This window comes from Armigeres subalbatus, chromosome 3 (genome assembly GCF_024139115.2).
Source record: "Armigeres subalbatus isolate Guangzhou_Male chromosome 3, GZ_Asu_2, whole genome shotgun sequence".
NCBI classification, from domain to species: domain Eukaryota; kingdom Metazoa; phylum Arthropoda; class Insecta; order Diptera; family Culicidae; genus Armigeres; species Armigeres subalbatus.
Genome location: NC_085141.1, coordinates 3,061,087 through 3,081,882, shown reverse-complemented (window position 1 = coordinate 3,081,882; position 20,796 = coordinate 3,061,087). Strand labels below are relative to the sequence as shown.

Here is a 20,796-nt window from a genome sequence, read left to right as displayed (position 1 = left end):
GAGAAGTGATATTTTTTATGTGGGAAGTGAGAAGAATCAAAAATAAGTATAAATGAGTAAAATATGAATGGTGTCAAAACTGAATTTATGTGTCCTACTCAACGATCTGCTCGTATGGCTTTAATTTAATTTGCATGAATTCAGCATTATATTTAACAGAATACATCGGCCATGCATTGAAAATGATTGTAAATCATTTGTTGATTTTCTGCGCAAGAATAGTTAATCCAAAGTTTCTGATAGTAAAGTTGCGGAAAGAGGATCTGCTTACAACAATTCTGAATGATGCTCGAACCCAGTCACCCTCAGCATGGTTTTGCTTTGTAGCTGCGCGTCTTTCCGCTTGGCTAAGGTGGGCCCCAAATAAGTTTCTTATTGCTACTTTATAAATCCTCCAATTTATTGAAGTGTTTTTAGGTTGTTTCTAAAACAAATCTAATGCATGTTGATGCCTGCGTTTCGATTAGCCATGATAATTATTAGGCAATAATAATATCATCAAGCAATTTTTTTAATTAGCTCCGAGGTTTGCAAACGGTTTGACAGTTCAAAAGGTATGCAATTTGACAGATAAGCATGTTTTGTCCTCAACTGTAAAACGTGCTAACAGTTGAGATCGAGATACGCGAATATGTAATTTTTATTTTTTAAATGTAATTCAAAGAACAAACCGTTTTTTTTAGACCTGTAAATAACTTCCTCACAATGCGCTTTAACGGATTATTTAAAAAGCTTATGTTCAGTTCATACTACCTTTCGCCGGAATGTTAATTATATTTACTCCTTCCTTAGTAGTAAAGTCGATTATAATCAACTTCAAACCAGCTACCCAGCCAATGTCATGATTTTACTACTTGCTGTTTTTCTATGGTATGATGCAAGTTTATTTATCTTCATCAGTCGTTTTGGTTTTTGCTTCATACGTACGACTATAACCAGTTCATTGATGCCTTCGGTCGCTCTTTGCCAAAGCTAATCTCTTGACCGTTCCCGTTCCGTCCGTCAACATATCAAAAACGAGAAACATAAAAGTGAACGAATATGCACATAGGGTAATGGCATTTATTCGCTATCGCTGATCAGGTCTGATTTTACGTTGGATATTGGTTTTAGAAATATGAAGGAATCTATCCTGCAGGGCTACAATCTAAATTATTTTCCCGACACTTGTTGCAATTGAAAAAATGAACTCGACCTAACGAGCCATATAAGCTTTTATGTCGCGAGTTCATGTTGTTATTTAATTATGCGGCATTTTAAGATCCACTACTGGCACGGCTGGTACCTACCGCGATTGCATCGGCGACGTCTCTGACAACTTCGCGACGATGATGCCGGCATAAGGCGAGAGCGAAAAAGATCACGTTCAGGGGAGCCGCATTCGATGATATAATACCGAACGCTCCTCTCGTTTCCAGCTTGCTCCCCGACGTGCCACCCCGCCGGTCGTCATTCTGTTTTACTTCATTTGTAAATTGATGGCACGGAATTTCACTTTCTTTTTCCGCGCCGGGTTCCCCCTGCCCTGGTCCACGTTGCTTCTGTTGCGTGTTTTTTTTATTATTTCATTTCCACTAAATAGTTGAGGCTGGTCGTTCGTTGGTTTGGCAAATGAGGCCGGTTATTTCTTGGCTTGCTCACATAATGTGTTATTCTGCGCGCGTACCGTGCCCCCAACTCAACTGCGCTATGCCAGATATAAGACGATGGCTCATCAGCAGCGCTGAAGGACGGTAAATCACTGCCTGTTGGGAACAGGTGAAAATTGATACACATTTGTTTTTAACACATCAGATGTGTTTACTGCAGGGTAATATTGAATTTGAAGAAAGTCGGTGCAGTTGGTTCAATTTTGAACATGACTTTCGAAGTTTCATATCTGTAGATTCTCGCAAATTCGCATGTTTGGAATAAAAGTTGTTTGTTTGATTGGAAAATTTGAAAAAAAAAAGTATTTGTGATAGAATGAGTAATTGTGGAAGTATTTATTGATCACTAAGCTTCGTGGCGACAATAATGTTCCAGTGGGGAATATAATGTGAACAAATCCTGGAAGGATGTGCAAAAGTAGAAAGGCAGATAAACCGTTTGGCAAAAATTATATTTTCAAAATTTTTGAATTCTAAAATGCAGAAAATGTATTGAAAACTTATAGATTGATTAAGAATCGATATTCACCGCACACATACAATGTACTTTGAAGAGAAAGTATTATTCGAAATTTGAGAATCCCTGGTATACCTATGTCCGACTTTTTGTCGCTATTTGTCACTTTTTTTTACATGTTTTAAAAAATGGCCGCAAATTGCCAGCAGTGGCGTACTCGGCGTCACGCCAAGATTATTTTTCCGGGGAAAACTGTTGATTTTTTCCTCCTCAGAAAACATTTTCGTTTTTTTTTTTATATTTTATTACCGTTAATTACCGGAAATTAATAATATTACCGGTTTCAGTTCTACAATAAGAGCATTTTTGTAATTCAACGAGAAATTTCCCTTTATCAAATGAAATACATCTGAGCAAGTTTTGACTTTTTCCGAGCAAATCTTATTAATCTCCTGAGCTCGACAAATTCTTTTCAACTTGCTCTGGAATTATCCTGGAAACTCTTCTAAATACCCCACTAGAAACTATTCTGAATTTACAATCATATTAATTTCAATCAGAAATTTCTTTGAATTTCAACTTGAAATTATCTTCAATTTCTACTGAGAATTTCTCCGGAAAATGTCATCGGGAAAATTATTTTGATTTATGGGCTGAATTTTCTGGCAATTTGATCGGCAGCTTTTTTTTTAATTTCCGCTGAATATTCTACTGAATTTTCAATGAGTTTTAATTAAATTTAAATAAATATCAATTTCCACGTGGTGAGCCTTCAAACCGTCGTGAAAAAGTCTTTGGAACTTCTTGCGAAAAGCTTCTGAATTTCCATGGAAACTTCAGAGCAGTTCAGAATTTTTCGGAATTTCTTTTAAAAATTATGCAGGACTTCCACCGGATATTCTTGAGAAGTTCTTTGCAATTTACTCCTTCTCTTTGAGAAAAAATTCGTTTGAGTTCTTCAGAATTTTTCCAAGACTTTTTTTTGTTTTTCAACTTTGAATGTGAAACAATTATTTTTTCGGTCACGTTTTTGCTTGATTTTTATCATAGAATGTATTAAGGCGGTGGTTGGTTCCTAGCAGTTATTTCTTCCCTTCGGCTCATGATCTATGCTTAAATAATGTGGAACTATATGTGGGTTCAAATGACCTTTTAAAGAAAAAAGGGCACAGATTGGACCAAAGGAAATAATTATATGCATACCAAAATTTATTCAATTGAGTCGCTGAATTTAACGAACCTGACTGTTGGAACCATGTTCAATATAAAATCTTAAAGACCAAATCTTGTATTGCATTGAACGCAAGGGAGTATGACTCTGCGCTTTTCGTAACCCTTTACGTGGTTTCTATTATACTGTACTCTTGATCTTACTGTCCACAAACCATGAAGACCAAATTTTATCATTTTCAAACCTCCAAGCCTCCCTTCCTAGTAGACTTTCGTAGACTTTTCCGAAATCCCTCTCTTCCCACTTGAACTCTACGTAGACTTTTTCAAGTTTTACAAAATTTCATGTGTTGTGCAGTTCGAAATATTATGAAGATCACTCACGTGTTGAGTATTTCAAATATTGAAATCAATTTTTGCCTAAAAACATTACAACAAAAGTAAAGTTTTCAAACAATGGAATTCAAAAAATTAAATTGAAACTGAATTAATTTCAATCATCGTTCCACGGCTACCAACACCAGATTTCGAAGCCAAGAAACTTAAATCATTTCACAGATTTCGGTGATTTTTGCTTCAATTAACCAAAATATCAACAGCAAAATTGTTCCGTAATTATTTTACAAAATTTTCGGCGATTTGTCCATTGTTCAGCTGTCAAGTTCTGCTGTTGAGATTTAGGAGAAATTTTACAGAAATCTTCGATTTATTTTAAGTGTGAACTAATGAAATTTTTGGTGGATTAGATTCCTTCTAGAGGTACGCATCGTCATTTTTCAGGACGCCACTGATTAAAAAATAAGAAGAAATTCTCGTGGAAATTTCACAAAACCTTCCGTTAAAATTCAAAGAATGTAGTTCTAAATTCCAAAAAAAATATTTCCCATAGAAGCAATTTGCTGAGAAAATTCCAAAGCATTCCAGACTCCACATTCCACATTCTAAGTAACTTTCCGTGTTAATTCTCGAATATTTCCAAGGGAAATTTCGGTTGATTTCTAATGAAAATTTTGGATACAATTTCATGAAAACTACAAAGGTTTTCCTGTGTAAATAACGATTTTTATGAAGACTCAAAGACTTGGTGGAAAATACAAATAATTTACCGTGGATGTTTTCAACAGTTTCTTCAAACTTTCCATAAATTTTCCAATGATAATTCCAAAGAATTTCCATCAGCAAACCCGAAGAAACGGAGAGTTTTCCATGAATATTCGGAAGATTTCCCGTCTGAAAATCATCGGAGGAAATTGGTATTTCCGAAATTCTGAAGAAATCCCTAAAAATTTGGAAATAACAAAAAGTTTTCCATGGAAATTCCAAAGCATTTTCCGTTGAAGCTCGAAATAATTTCTCGTGAAAATTCTAAAAAAAGTCTTGTGTAATTTACAAAAAAGTTTCTGTAGAAACTCTAGAGATTTTTTTGTGAAATCAACAAAAGATTCCAAGCGGAAAAAAAGTTATGGATTTTCTTTATTATGCATAATACCGGAACAGTTTTACGCAGAAATTCAGACTATGACTTCAGTGAAATTCATTAGATTGTTCTGGAACAAATCATGCAACTGTGATGAAAAGAAGAACAAGCGTCAAAACAAGAGAAAAGAAGCAGCGTCTTGACAAGTCTCGTCTCAGGTAAATTCCAATCCCCTACACATTCTGAAGACACTTTTCTTGCTTCAGAAATTATATCTTTTTTATCTCTCCCTATGTCGATGGTTTTCTCGGTCCCTTCGATTTACATACATTTGGGCATTCTACATCTCGATAACCTCCCTTATCTCGATATCTCTCTATCTCGATGTGTTTTGGTCATATTTTGCTCAGGATTCTCTCTCCCTATGTCGATATATTCATACAGTCGCCTCTCCAAATCTCGACATTGAAGGGACCATCGAGATAGGGAGAGATCGAGGAATGGAAGGAACATTTAAATGGGTACTAGATCCAAAAAGCTCGTTGCTATGAAAAACGACAACAAAACAAATGTCGCTTCCTGTTGTTGATGTGTTTGTTATTGTCCAAAGATGGTCTAGTAGCCCAAAAATCTGACCATATCGACATAAGGAGAGTGAGTCCTGAACAAAATATGATCAGAACCCATCGAGATAGAGAGATATCGAGATAGGGAGGTTATCGAGATGTAGAAAGCCCAAATGTATGTAGATTGAAGGGACTGAGGAATTCATCGACATAGGGAGAGATATCGAGATATAGAACATCGACATGAATGCACTCCAGCAGTGTGAAATGTCGTTAATAAAAACAAACAAGCAAAAATCGAGATGTGGAGAGGCGACTGTATTTCTAGGCTACTAGACGATTTTTGGACAATAACAAACACATGAACAACAACAGATGACATTTGTTTTGTTGTCGATTTTCATAGCAACGAGGTATTTTCTCAATCTAGTACCCATTTCAATGTTCCTTTAATTTCTCGATCTTTCCTTATCTCGATGATCCTTTCAATATCGAGATGTAGAGAGGCGACTGTACTAGCGTTTTTAACGAAAAGGCCACCATTACGGAGTATGAGTTTTAATCAAATTAATCGCACACCCAACCGGTGATTGTTAGACTTTCTAACAATTACAGAATAAATAAGAACCTACCAGAACCTGTAACTGGGCATATGCGATTATTTAACAAATCTCGGGTACTTATTCAGAAGGACGTATGTGATTTTGTAAACAAAGATTCAAACGTCGATTTGTCGAATCTGATAACCCTCCCACGCAAACCATCACCATAGATAGAAAGGGGGAGGCTCCGACTACCAGTTGGTGGTGTTGGTTTGCGTGTGAGTGCCATCAGATTGGACAAATCGACGTTTGAATCTTTGTTTACAAAATTGCATACGTCCTTTTGAATAAGTACCCGAGAAATATTGTATTACCACCACTTAATTGTATCTTGACAGATACGTATTTCGTCCTCATCAGTAAGGCCGTCTTCAGTGTCTCGTACTTGACTCGACTCGAGTCAAGTTACGCCCGTTTCAAATGTTGGTCTAGAAATTTAAACGGATACTAGATCGAAAAAAAAGCGTTGTTGTCAAAAAAGATAACAAAACAAATGTAATTTTGACGTAGAATTACGTCCTTCGGTAAGATAGGGGGGTCATTCCAAAGTTTCAAATTTGGGACCGTCACGAAAAAAGGTCAGGAAGTGAGTCAATAACTCAGCCGATTCTCAACGGATTGCGGAGATTTTGGTATGAATCACTCAGGTAACTCTAAGATTTCTAACAACCATTGTAAACAATTGATTTAATGCATTATCTATTGAAAATCCGATTTCGACAGGTAGTGTTGAAATTTCACTTCACAATAAATTCCTACATTTCGGCTATATCTATCCGCAATGACCATGCAAAAAATAATTGAATTTTGCATCCACCATCGACCATAAGTAGTTCTGCGCTCAATTTGCGGTCGTGTCTTCAATACAACCTTCTACTTTTTTGTTTTCGGTTCGTTTGTTATTGCCCAAAGATGGTCTAATAGCCTGGAGGTACACTTCAAATAATCTAAACCTTGTTTCCACCTAAATTTTCAGGTACATTTTACGTGCACACGTAACTGCAAATGCTTCTGAAATTTCAGGTGAAACTTACGTGTCCAGTGAAATCTGTTGAAAAATCAGGTAAAAGTTACGTGAATTTCAGGTGGTAAAAATCGACGTACTTTTTAAGGTAGAAACAACGTGCAGATTTTTTTTGGGTGTAGAGATATCGAGATATAGAACATCAAGTTGTAGAGAGTCGACTGTAGTTGCACAGATAGCAACAGACATTGATTGGTATCATATCAGTTTTTCCTTTGAAATATGAATACAAATAATTCATATATTGTGGATCCCAGCATTATCGCTCAGATCACGATTAAATTGAATCAGGCTAACCAGACTGCGAACAAACCGCACAAGAGCCACTTAATTTGAAGAGATTGTTATTGAATAACAACAACTGTAAATTGACTCCAGTTATTCAAGTCGTCACTGTGTTATTATCAAGTGACTCCATGTTATGATTTTCGTCGGAAACATCAGTCGTAGTTTGTTTTCATTATATATAGAGAGTGTTGTTATTCACAATCGTTTCCCAAAGATTTAGGGTTGAAATGGATTCTCCGGAGGACCTAGATCACGTATTTGAAGAATATCTCGAGGATGACGGCGAAGGGATTTTTGATTATGCAAATTTGGACGTAACTATGATATTGAATCGCTCAAGGATAACGATGATCCACTGTAAGATCCGATGGTGGACGAAGAAATGCCGGCGACATATAATGCAAGATTTTCAAAGTAAGAAAATTATTTGTCTTCTAACACACCCTAAGTAATTATTTAATTTTTAAATAGAGGGAAGCTGTGATTTGGCGACCAGGATAGAAAACAGTTACTCAAGCATCGGCGGTAAAAAGTTCCGACTTCGAGCTGATGTTTTCTTAAACAAATTCGAAAACCAAAAGTCCTATGATAAGGGTGGTGCTATCAATGTTGATGGAGGTACTGTTAACAAAATACTAGCGATGGTATGGAGTTGCTGCTCAAGATTCTGTTTACAGAATCTGCTGATGTAATCTCTGGTTTTGATGATTGCGACAGATTCCTTGTGTTTCAAGATAAAATTAATAAAAGGAACATTTCGCCATCAAAAGTTGACATCGCCAACCTAGTTAATTGGTTATCGAAGGAAGTGTCGGTAATTGTTCACAAATACTCAGATAGCATAACTTCATTAGAGCGATGGCATCAAGTCACAGTGCAGCTCCTTCGTCCTCTCGATTTACTTCCAATTTTAAATAACATAATGATTTATTTTTGATTTTCATCTACATAATTTAATTTGAATAACATCATCTATTCTTCAAAACCAAACACCTAAAATATTTCGTGTATAATCAAGTGGCATCGTGATTTATATTGAGAAGCTTTTTCTCACGATGTCAACAGTAGTCTACGCTTCCTGAACAACCGGTGAATAACTAGTCAATCATACCAGGTTACCTGATTTCACCGGGGAGGAAAGACAGCAGTAAAATATTTTCAGCTCATCTGTTATTTTATCGGTTTAAGTAAATCCTTTTAAATCTTAATTGACCTGCTCGCAAAATTAGTTGTTCTATCCCCTATAAGTTTTTTTTCGCGTTTAGTAACGGAACATCCTCCGGAATCAACCGCAAAATGAATTGAAAAGAATAAAATATTCCACAAATAAATCTATACTAGCGATAAAAATAACGAAATTTTCTACAAAATCATTGTTTTTTCCACTTCCCACAAAAAACAATCAAGAGGAATATAAAATATGAAAAATCCCTTGGATAAATTTAAATCAGCATAAAAACTGAGCATTTTTTCATAGATTTTTTGTTGAAGCCCATCAGCCTTCTTTTTCACCCTCACCCTCACTTCGTAACATATTCATATTTGGCTGAACACTGACAATTTCCTAACGAATGTCAGTGAATGAGTATTTATTTAGATTTCGTAAACTAACAAATTACTGTAAAATTGAACACTTATATGATAATTTGAGCAATTGTCCACATAGATCTGACCACGACGATCAACTGAGGGACATTTCTAGCGGCAAAAGTTTATAACATCAAGGTTGATTATGTTTTCTTTGAACGCAGAGACCATACTCAGTACGTATCGTATGAATGCACGGTATACAGAAAACAAGGTAGGCTCGTTACAAAAATGACACTTCGAATGTGACGCATGTTTTATCGCCATATGTTGGAGTACAAAAGTAAGCATGCTGCGACCGTAGAGCATCGTCTCGGTCCAGCTTGTGCGAAGATAGCAGTGACGTCACATGTTTACATTCAAACTGAGTGTTTACATACGCGATGAGCCTGCCTTGTTTTTTGTATGCCGTGATATGAATGAATCTATGAAGAAAAATAACCCATTCCATGTTTTGTATTGGAATGCGACGTTGCTTCGTAAAGACACATATTTTTTGCAAATCTCTCAACGCATTTCAAGGACGAGTTCCAGCTAACTAACACATTCAGTTCAGCTCGGCATTTTTTCATTCTTTTACCGAGATCCGCACAGCCGAGCGCTCGGTTCTTGACTTTCTACTGATATCTCAGCTGAAAAAGTAATTTGTTCACTGCGGCACTCAAGGGACCCGCCGTAATCATACGTTTTGCCGAAATTTCAGCAAATGAACTTAAACTCGGTGGAAAAATTAAAGTGTGAATAACGGGATCTAGTAGAGCCGCGTTTTCTAGAGTGGACTGAAATGGGAAATTCTGTGAATGGGCTCTAATCTGATAAGCACATATCAGGAAAATATAGTTGCAGCAACTTTATAGTGACTAGATCTGGTCACATATGAGTTGTCGTAACCCATGTGGAACACGCGTGCTACTAGGGAATGTTCTTCAAATGATGCTGATTAACAACTGAGTAAACCTATTAAGGCTTCTCTAAACCTAAGTGACGCGATTGCTGCTGTGGCTGAGCGAATGTCGTCGCGACACTGCATGCATGCTTCATTTGATATTGTACACCGCCTTTGTCGTGCGATAGATCCACGACGATAGACAGTCGCAGTCGCTCAGCGCAATAATTGCATAGTAAAAGATTGGGAAAGTCTTCGAAAGTCATTTTGATGGTTTTCTCAAATTGCGATTACTTCGAAACTGAAACTACTGTAAACAAAGCTCTTCCCTTGTCTGTCGTACCCCATTGCGAATGTCTTCCTCTTGTTGTCTATTTCAATGTCTGTCGTTAATCTCTTCCGTATGTCTTCCTCTAGTTGTTGTGTGCCAAAAAAGGTTTGTTTGTTTCGTTACAGATGCTAAAAACATCGCGAAAAATTTCAACTTTGTGAGCATCAGCATCGTAATTACTTAAGTACCCTGAAATCCTTTCCTTTCCTACTGTATTACTGTATTCCCCAACCTCGACCAAACCGCGAGTCTTTCGGTTCCCCAAAACTATCACTGTTTATAAGAATCAAGAAATGTATTGTTAAACATGATTTCGGCTCCGTAACGCTTCACGGCAAATGAGCCATCCAAATAAATGAAAGATTAAAAAAAAGAAACTGAAACTAAATTATTGGTAATTGTATATTTTTTACCAAAATGTTTTAATTATATTTATAATTAATGAAAACATTGGCGACTTAGCAATCATTTTGCTACATGCATAGAGTGCGATCAATACTATGTAAAAGATCGTCAGTAGCGTTGCGAATCTCGTGAGCAACGTACTTCGCATATTAGGGATATCTGATACTGATGACATTCCTTAAAGTGTCAAGTGTTCCCGCTTTCTATTATAGTAGCTCAATATCAATTATGTAACCAAGGAAAAAATAATAGTTTTGAGAGTTCAGGTGTAGTAAAAACACCTCACTGCGAAATTTGGCGATCAAACTGAAGTTACCTTTCTAGAGAGATTAATTACTTTGCATATGGCAACAAAATTAAATTGAGCAGTTATTATCAAAGTAAAAATTCCCAAAATAAAGCAAAATGTCCATAAACAAGACAATTTTTCAAAAAAGGAAAAAAAATATTGGACATTTTATTCTTAGATATTTTATTCTTAAAAATTTTGCGCAAAAAAAATTAAAAAACAATGAATCAATAAAAAATTAGCTATTAAATTGCAGAACCGAAGTATTGTTCTTCTTCTTATTGGCATTACATCCCCACACACTGGGACGGAGCCGCCTCGCAGCTTAGTGTTCATTAAGCACTTCCACAGGTATTAACTGCGAGGTTTCTAAGCCAGGTTACCATTTTTGCATTCGTATATCATGAGGCTAACACGATGATAATTTTATGCCCAGGGAAGTCGAGACAATTTCCAATCCGAAAATTACCTAGACCGGCACCAGGAATCGAACCCAGCCACCCTCAGCATGGTCTTGCTTTGTAGCCGCGCGTCTTACTGCACGGCTAAGGAGGTCCCCTAACCGAAGTATTGTATGTTTGTCAATGAAACAATTTGACTTTTTTTATGGATAATTATCTTTTTTTTTTCATTTCTTTATAGACAATTTCTTTTTTTTATGGAAAATTTCTAAATTTTTCATGGGGAGTTTTGATTTACGCCAATTCTTATATTTCTAGTGGCATCTTTGGCCAATCAATTTGTCACTTGAGAGCCCTGTAATCATTTCAAGCTGTTTAGTTAGTATGTAAATTTATGTTTGTTGCAAATTTCAAGGATAACAGTGAAACAACAACCAGTAAACTATGCATGTGTAAAACGATTTCAAATTTCACAAAGCTATGTCAAACAGTTTCCTGTATCCTGTACGAAACGCCATCGTTCGCATAATCCAAGTCAATAGCCTCTACCTTTTGATTCGTCTACCATGGATCAGTCAAACCAATGCATCCGCCACTTATTACGATAAACTGATTTTCACTATCCCGCTCCGTTGCACTGTCCAATGCGCAAAACGCACCCAACTGTGACCGATCGTTGCCAACTTGAATCCACTTTTCCACAATAAGTCCAGCGCCGGTCCATGCGAGGAGTCTTCACGAGTTCAAATTTCCATGTAACTCCTCCCCCTCTGTTGCACTGCCACACATGCACCAAATCCACTTGTTCGAAGGGCACCTCTCCTTCACCTGTACCTCCTGCATGGCTCATATTTCCATCGAGCTTTATTATTTTCCACTTTTCACTGCATTTTTTCCTTTTGCTTCAATTTTCTCTTCATCATAGTTTCCGTCACTTTCTTGAGACGCATCAAACCGAAAAAAGCAATTGAAAGTGTGGAGGCAATTAATTAGCGGCATATCCATAGTATTTATTTTAGTCTTAAATACACACAAATGCCGAGTTTTCTTTATACCAATTTCAGCTCATTTGTATTCGGCCAAAGCAATAGAAAAATGCGAGAAGAAGAAAGACATTTATTTTTCAGTGTAGCACTTGCGATGCGCGAAGGGAAGCGTGGGTGATGTGTTGCGATGTGATACGAAAAAGAGAAAAACAGCACTAAACAGAGCATAAACTACCAGCAAGAGAAATTTTTGAGGAAATTTTATCAAGAGTTTTCGTTTTCACGAGAAACGAGTTTGTTTTCCAGGGTCGGTACGCACTTTTGCTTCCAAAACTATCTTGTTTTGCATTCCAAAACAGTCGAACAAAATATCACACTCTACTCATTTCTTTTCGTTTTATGGTTGAATGAAGCGTTCAATAAAATTGGAAATATTTTTCGAGGTCCTGACAGGGGTGAAAAATACCACTATTGAATTAGGGGGACTATAGCTTCTGAATCTGCACTCTCTGTCACTCGTCAAATCAAAAACCCTTCCAAAAGCACAAACACACTAAGTATTTTAACTAATCCCGTACAATTTCAACTTGCACAAAAATCGTCTTCACAAAGCACGCACGCGTGGAAACGGTTCTTCAAACTTCTGGAAACAGAACGCACTGAACAAAAATCGTACACAGGTCCTCGCGAGCGCAAAAAAAAGGTGTCCAAGTCCAAGTATGCACACTCCGGGGTGTATGTCCGTCTTGAGCGGTCTACTGATATGCACTGATGTCTGAGAAAAACTGATCGCCAGCTGGAGAAAAATTAAAACTCGAAGCAACCACACCGGAGCTATGTTCGCGCGCGCGACACTCCACACATCCACTCTCGCCGTCAATCGGTTCGCGCGCGCCAATGCAATGCAATCGTAGCTCTGAGTTGTTGCAATTTGAGCATAGGCGATGTTGACTCTTGGACGAAAGCACTCCGCCGTTGATGAGCGTTCGAAGTAGGTGCACAGTTGCGGGTTTTGCAGACTAAAGCTTTTAAAGGATTGATCAGTTTTTTTTTAATATTTTAGAAACTTGATAGATAGATATATGATTAAACTTTTCATATTTATTCAAAAAGGAAAAAAAGATCCACTTAACCACATATGAGAAAAGAAATAATCCTATCCTGCTTTTCATGTAATTCTTAGATGGCGAAGTATACGAATCTACTCAGTTCAATGCATAAAAGTAGTTCCTGTCTTTCGCAATGCAATTGTATTTGTGTTTTATAAAGACTGGACATTATAAAAAGGCAATAAAAATGATATTTCGATTGTAAGGTATGGTAAAACATTCGGCCTCTGTGCTCCATAAGCAAAAATTATTAACGTAATAATGACGACATAAAAATAAACAACAGAAACACGTTGAAAAATAAATGGAATGTTATGCGAGAGCCGGTGCAATAAACGAGAGAGAGCCTGAAAAGGAAGCCCACAGGTTGGGGTCTTTTGGGGTAGACCTCACATGTGAAAACAAGAAGTAGGTATGCGCCAAAGTGGATGGGTGGAATAGGAAATTAGGTGCGCGAGAGTAAATGACGAGTTGCATTAGGATTGAATAATTATTGTTAACTTTGATGCAGCGCATGTGAATTCGAGGAATGGGATTAGAAGCATCAACTGGGCATATGTATGTTGTTTGCGTAATGCATAAATTAAGATTTCCGGACCAGTGACCGACCGTAACATTTCATTTCACGAAAAACGAAGCTGAATACATCAAGTAGTGGTGCTGATGGTACATATCTATAATTCTCGTCTATTGAAAATAAACATTCAAAGATATGCTAGAAGACTATAATTTCATTGCTAAACTAACATTTTTTAAGAACGTCTATGGGTCATGTTTCACATTAGTAGGGGAAGAGACCCCAAAACGCCCCCCGAGGCAAAACGCCTTTTGTGGTTTCCCTCATTTTTACCATCATTAAGATGTCCGTAACAAAACTAGATCTAAAATTATGTAGGTTAGGCGAAAAAAGTTTCAAAATAGTGTATGGGAAGGTTGTAAAAACCGAAAATTTCCACATTTTGAAGAAACATCTAACATTTTGGCGAGGCAAAACGCCCTAGTGGCATTAACCTACAATGTACTTGCGTCTCTACGCACAATCCTTACCAGAATGCTAATTCGCAGACGCGTGGTGCTTTGTTCCCTATGTTTAAAATGGGTGTTAGCTTCTGGCCATTTTCCAGAACGCATACTTCGGAAATGATTATTTTAGATATTTTGATTGGAAACGACGCATAAAGTATGAAAAATTTGATCAGGAATTTGATCGGTCCAAAATATGGCCTGTATTCGGGATTCAGGACGCTCTGCCGGAACTTGTTTACGAAAAAGAAACGCCACTACATTTGAAATCTTGAAGTTTGATGTACCTCATGATGGAATTAGAGTACTTTCCAAAACTGACCCATGAACCATTACCCGGTCAGCACGGATATCGGTTCCAATCGGTTCAAATAAAGTCCTGGAAGCACAAAAATGCCATAGAATGAAATAACTTTTAAAATCATGAAGTATGATGTGCCGTATGATGAGTTCTACTTACTTCCTTTGAGCCAGTGCTCGGTAAATCCAATCGGTTTAAATAGGTCCCGGAAGTATAAAACTACCATAGATTGTCATAACTTATGAAATCAGAATCTGTATCAAAAGGTCGAAGGACAAAAAGTCGAAGGTCACAAGGTCAAGGACAAAAGGTCGAAGCGATAAAAGGTCGAAAGAACAAAATGTCGAAAGGACTAAAGGTCGAAAGGACTAAAGGTCGAAAGGACAGAAAGCCGAAAGGACAAAAGGTCGAAAATACTAAAGGACGAAAGGTCGAAGGACTAAAGGTGGAAATGTCAAGAGGTCGAAGGAAAAGAAGGTAGAAAAAATAACAGAAGGTTGAAGGAAAAGAAGTTTGAGAGAAAAAAATGGGTCAAAAGGTCGAAAGGACGAAAGATCGAAGAGACAAAAGGTCGACAGAACAAATAGTCGAAAAGATAGAGATTGGAGGTTTCGTTCTTTGAATCATTGACTATTCTTTCGAGTTATGCCTTGTTTGTATTGTAAATCTAAAAATGGTATTGTTACGTACAGAATTAGAATGTTGCATCTCAAGATGCACCTTACTAAGCAATAAGATAGGCAGCAGCAAGACAGACAATACGAATGTGTTTCATCGTCGTATGTTTCTTCTCACACTATATCTATTGCGCATGTAAATGCTTACCATCGAGATAGGTCAAAGTATAGGTAGCTCTTCGGCAGCTAACTGCCGTCGCGTCGATCGCAGTGATCGCAGCACTTAATAGAATTTTTAGTTCGCTCTTGCATATCACCCGTGTCGGTCGGAAAGTAAAATACAGTCCACTTCATATTCGAACGTTATGTAGTTTGTTATTCTGATTAGAATAAATTGTCCGTCGTGTCGCAGTTAATCTTAAATACGTGTTTTTAAAGCCAACTTCCGAAACGCGCTATTCCGCGAGTGACCCGTAGTTTGAATCTGGCCAGTGAAAAGGTTTATAACTAACATTTTTGGTCCTGATCGAGCCGGATAAGATCAATCCGCGGGACCACGTCTTGGTGAATAGTGCGCGTGGCTTGGGTTAATTGTGTGTCCGACCCATTGTCCGTCGATATTGTGCGTGAAAAATGAACTTGTAAAATAGTATGCGGAGTGTAAAGTGTGCTCTGATCCATTGTACGGAATCGATATCCGTCTTCTGCTAGTGAGCAAATTAATTAATTACTGCCAATGGATAGCAGTTAGCGAAAGTGATTTAAAATATCCTGTGAGGCCGTGTATGCAGTTTGGAATCAACGTTCTTCACAACTGATGCTGAATATTGGATTTTGATGCTGCATTTCGACATTTTGGATACCCCGAAGGATCAACCATCTAAATTCAGCTAAGTAGAGTGTGTGTGAATGTGTGGTTGAGGAGGCTTGGGCTCAGCGTGGTCTGCATGTGACGCTAGCCAAATAAAAGCGCATTGTCTTGAGTTAAATTTGCAAGCGCTCTGTTACCGTACTGTGGTGCGGGTTTGGACAAATTGAATTTTATTTGTGGAATTTTGGAGAAACAATTTTGAGTTCTCCGGTTGACTATTTAGTTCGGCACATTTGCGATTGCCATTTGACTAATTCCCACAGTTAGTGGTTGATAATTGAGCTGTCAATTCTGTCAATCCGTTCCGCTTGAGGTCTCGGTCGTGGTTCAGTGCTAGTGAAGTGTGATCTTTGTGCTATTCAGAATGCCGAAGTCCAGTTTGAGGCAACTGGTGAAAGAGGAGAATCAGTTGAACGCAGCTTTGGCGAATGTGAAGGATTTTGTGGATAATTTTGATGCAGTTCGTGACAATGATATGGTTGAATTACGTTTAGTGAAACTAGATGAAATTTTTGATCGGTTCTGTATCATTAGGGTGAACATTGATGTGCTTCTAGACGAAACCAGCGAAGAGTTTGAAAGTGCGGCTGATGACGATGGTGTTGATAGCGCGAAGAATGCTCCCGTCTGCGGTGATAGTGTGCAAACATACAAGAATTTTGAAAATTCGTATTTTCGTTTGAAGTCAGCGTTGCTTGCTAAACGCCCTAGAACGAAAGTAGAGATTCCTGAACGTCAAGCTGCCTGCCAACCTTCCCGGTTGAAGTATCCGGAGCTGAAGCTTCCATCGTTTTGCGGAAAGCTGCAAGATTGGATCACTTTCCGCGATAATTTCAAATCGTTGATTCACGACAACGGTGATTTGAGTCCAATCGACAAGTTTAATTACTTGCGAGCATCTTTGAGAGATGAAGCATTACGCAGATCAACCAAGTTCAGGTGAGCGCTGCCACCTACAACATTGCGTGGATTATTCTCGAGACGAAATATGATAATCATAAGCTGATAGCACACGAACATCTGAAGGCGCTGTTTTTTGTTCCAGTGATGAAGTCGGAGTCGTTTGATGCCCTGAATACCATCCTGATGACGTTCAAGGTCAATCTTCAGCAGTTGGAAAAGTTGGGAGAAAACACTGAGAACTGGAGCACAATTCTAGCATTCATGTTGTCGCAGAAGCTAGATACAGCAACCCTTCGTCAATGGGAAACTCATCACAGTTCGAAGAACATTCCTCAGTATGATGCTATGACTGATTTTCCGGGGAAGCATTGCGCAATTCTGCATTCTACGTCAGCCCGCAGTTTAAGTGATCAAAGAAGATCATTCAAGAGTTCAGCAGTTCACACGCTTGTTTCTGCTTCATGTAATTGTCCAGTCTGCAATGGTGGACCGCATAGCATCGAACAGTGTCGTCGTTTTGACAAAATGAGAGTGATCGACCGAAAATTGTTGATCCGAAGACTTGGACTTTGCTTGAATTGCTTGTGTTCTGGACATTTTGTAGCAGATTGTTCGAGACGTACCTGTGCAAAGTGTGGACAACGTCATCACCATCTTTTGCATCCGTATTATCCATCCGCTTCTAGCACGCAGAACCAAACGTCGAGCATCCCAAACAGGCCTCAAGTCGCGAACTCAAACGCTCAATCTCAGTCTCGTCAACAGTCAGTACAGCATTCGCAATCGCATCAATCCCAGATGAATAATACTCAAATATCTCCACAAACACCCGTCCAAACCACCATTCCACCACATACACGACAGCCACCTCCCACAAAAACATCAACTATTTCTCACCACACTGCTACCTCACACAATGTTCGTAGCCAGCGAAGCACCACACTTTTGTCAACCGCTCTCGTGAAACTCGCCGATCGCTTCGGAAATACGGTCATCGCTCGTGCATTGCTGGATAACGGTTCTCAAATATGCATGATAACAGAGAACCTGTCTCAAAGGTTGAATTTCAAGCGTTCACACGAGAACTTGCCTGTGAAAGGTGTTGGTGATTCTATGACAGTGTCGAAACAATCGGTGTTAGCGAGGATCCTGTCACGTTATTCTTCATTCGAAACCAAGGATGTGAAATTTTATGTGTTGCCTCGAATTACTGTGAATCTGCCGCAGACAACTATTGACATCAGTTCCTGGAAGCTGCCATCAGACATCTGCCTAGCTGATCCAAGGTTCCACGAATCCAGTGCGATAGATGCAGTCCTTGGCGTATCAGTTTTCTACGAGTTGCTGCTGAGTGAGCAGTTGAAACTATCGGATTCTGGTCCGATTTTACGAAACACCGAACTGGGTTGGATAGTTGCTGGAGAAATAACTGATAGTCCAGTCACCACGTTCAGCGCTGTTACAGCCTCAGTCACCACAGAAGAGATACACGAGCAGTTAGCACGTTTTTGGGACTTGGAGTCATGCCGAACGAAGAGCTGTCTTTCCGTCGAAGAATCTACGTGTGAATCGATTTTCGAGCAGACGACAACGAGAGACGCTGATGGAAAATTTCGAGTGGTGCTGCCGAAGAAGCAGTTCATGATGGAACATTTGGGAAGGTCTAAGGAGATAGCAACCAAACGGTTCATGGGCTTGGAGCGCCGTCTGACTGCAAATCCAGAAATGAAGGCTCTCTATACTGAATTCATCCACGAGTATTTACTGATGGGCCATATGCGAGAAGTACGTAAGGAGGAGGAAGAACCTATCCACAGCTATTATTTGCCACACCATGCAGTCATGAAACCGGACAGTACGACAACGAAGCTCAGAGTTGTTTTTGACGCCTCATGTGCTACAGATTCTGGAGTTTCCTGAACGACACACTGATGGTAGGACCGGTGGTCCAAGACGATTTGCTGTCAATACTTCTTCGTTTCCGCCTCCAGAAGTACGCTATAGTCGCTGACGTAGAGAAAATGTATCGAATGATCAACGTAGTCGAACAAGATCAGCCATTGCAAAGGATTCTTTGGCGAGAGTCCGTCGATCAGCCAATTCGAACGTATCAGTTGAGTACAGTGACTTACGGCACTTCGTCAGCGCCGTACTTAGCAACTCGAAGTCTGAAGAAGTGTGCCGAAGAAGGAGAACAGGCGTACCCTGCAGCAGCCAAGGTCGTAAAGCGCAATTTCTATGTCGATGACATGCTAACTGGTGCGAAATCTGTCAAGGAAGGACAAAGCCTGTGTCGCGATGTTTCGTCGCTACTCAGTTCTGCTGGTTTCAATCTCCGGAAGTGGCACTCTAATCAGCCAGCAATCTTAAAGGCAATTCCAAGTTATTTGCGAGACAAGCGAGAACTTTTAGACATCGATTCGTCGTCCACGGTGAAGACCCTTGGACTATGTTGGGAGCCAGCTACGGATAAGTTCTGGTTCAAAATGCCACTCTGGAAGCAGTCGTTACCTATTACGCAACGTATCGTTCTTTCTGACTCCGCTCGTTTGTTCGATCCGTACGGATTAGCAGGGCCAGTGATTGTGCAGGCGAAGATGTTTCTCCAAGAGCTTTGGAAAAAGAAGTATTCTTGGGATGAACCGTTGAGCGCAGATCTGCAGTCACAATGGCTACAGTTCCGGACAAATTTGGATCGACTGGATGCAGTTTCCGTTCCCCGCTGGATTGCATTCGACGATAATGTGATTTCAAGTGAGCTACACGGATTCTGTGACGCCTCGGAGAAAGCGTATAGAGCAGCGATCTATCTGCGAGTACAGCTTGCCGAGAGTTCTGTTTGGTGGAATGGGCCTGAATGGCTTCAAGAGGATTCTAGTACATGGCCGAAGATGAGTGACAGCACAGTACAGCAGTTGGATTCAATTACGCTTGAGGAAAAGTCGTTGATAGCAGATGTAGTGCAGGAACTACCGTCTGATACGTCTGATACGTTGAACGTCCGACAAGCATCACGCAAGATGGCTACTGTTAAGTGTTACCTGCACGTATTCGTCTGCCTAATAGTCACAGCAGTCTATATAGCGATGATAGCAGATTTTAGAACTGAGGCATTCCTGGCTGCCTGCCTAGAGGAAATTACAAGAATTCAGTTGAGAAGATGGAGTCAAGTTCAGCGGTTTAGTCAAGTCTTATGGAAAAGATGGTCGACAGATTATTTGTCCGACCTTCACAACCGAAACAAGTGGACGAGGAGAAGAGACAAGTTGCACATTGGAACGATGGTCCTACTGAAAGAAGACAAGTTGCCTCCGTTGCAGTGGCACTTGGGACGAGCGACGGAGATCCACCCAGGCGCCGATGACATCATTCGAGTAGTTACAGTTCGTACGCAGTATGGAACTTTCCGTAGAGGTATCCAGAAGATTTGTATACTTCCCATCCGGGACAATCAGCATCTAGTCGAGCACGCTCAGTAGTCAAGTCCGTCAAGTAAAATAAGTATTTCTGCCCCCGTTGGGGCACTTAAGGCAGCAGGCGGCAATTATTTAGCCGTTGATGTCTGGGGCGACTCTCAAGACTCTCAAGTGGGGCGACGTGCATCCCTTCTTAGTATTCTGTTGGAACCTACTGCTTTGCTTTCCTTCACTAGGGATGTGAACATCAACTGCACCTACTCCGGACATCGTCGCTGCCAAATCGTCTACTTGATCAGTGAGACTTCTTCAGTTCTTGTTTCCTGCTTTGGATCATCATAAGGCTAAGTACGCCCCCATATGGGGCAACTGTCGGCATTTTGCGGTGCATTACCGCTACGCCACGGGGGCGATCTATAAGTTACGTCGATCCGCTTTTGTGTTTGTTCTGGATCCAAATCGCTTCGTATTCTTCGACAGATCTCCTGTTCACCTGTA

General features: G+C 39.4%; 2 protein-coding genes across 11 annotated transcripts in view; one reads left to right on the top strand and one right to left on the bottom strand.

The window, feature by feature from the left end:
* LOC134228144 (uncharacterized) overlaps positions 1-12,846 on the bottom strand; it is a 52,189-nt gene extending 39,343 nt beyond the window's left edge. For 3 of the 10 annotated variants that reach the window (XM_062709922.1, XM_062709920.1, XM_062709927.1), the window contains exon 1: positions 12,294-12,846. The gene's annotated coding sequence lies outside the window, so the exon portion shown is untranslated. The remainder of the gene's footprint in view (positions 1-12,293) is intronic. The other 7 variants (XM_062709923.1, XM_062709919.1, XM_062709928.1 and 4 more) reach the window with 3 other exon arrangements.
* Positions 12,847-17,026: 4,180 nt separating this feature from the next.
* LOC134221427 (uncharacterized) lies at positions 17,027-18,802 on the top strand. The gene has a single exon (XM_062700618.1). It carries the CDS (start codon positions 17,027-17,029, stop codon positions 18,800-18,802), a length of 1,776 nt encoding a protein of 591 aa, XP_062556602.1.
* The last annotated feature ends 1,994 nt before the right edge of the window (positions 18,803-20,796 follow it).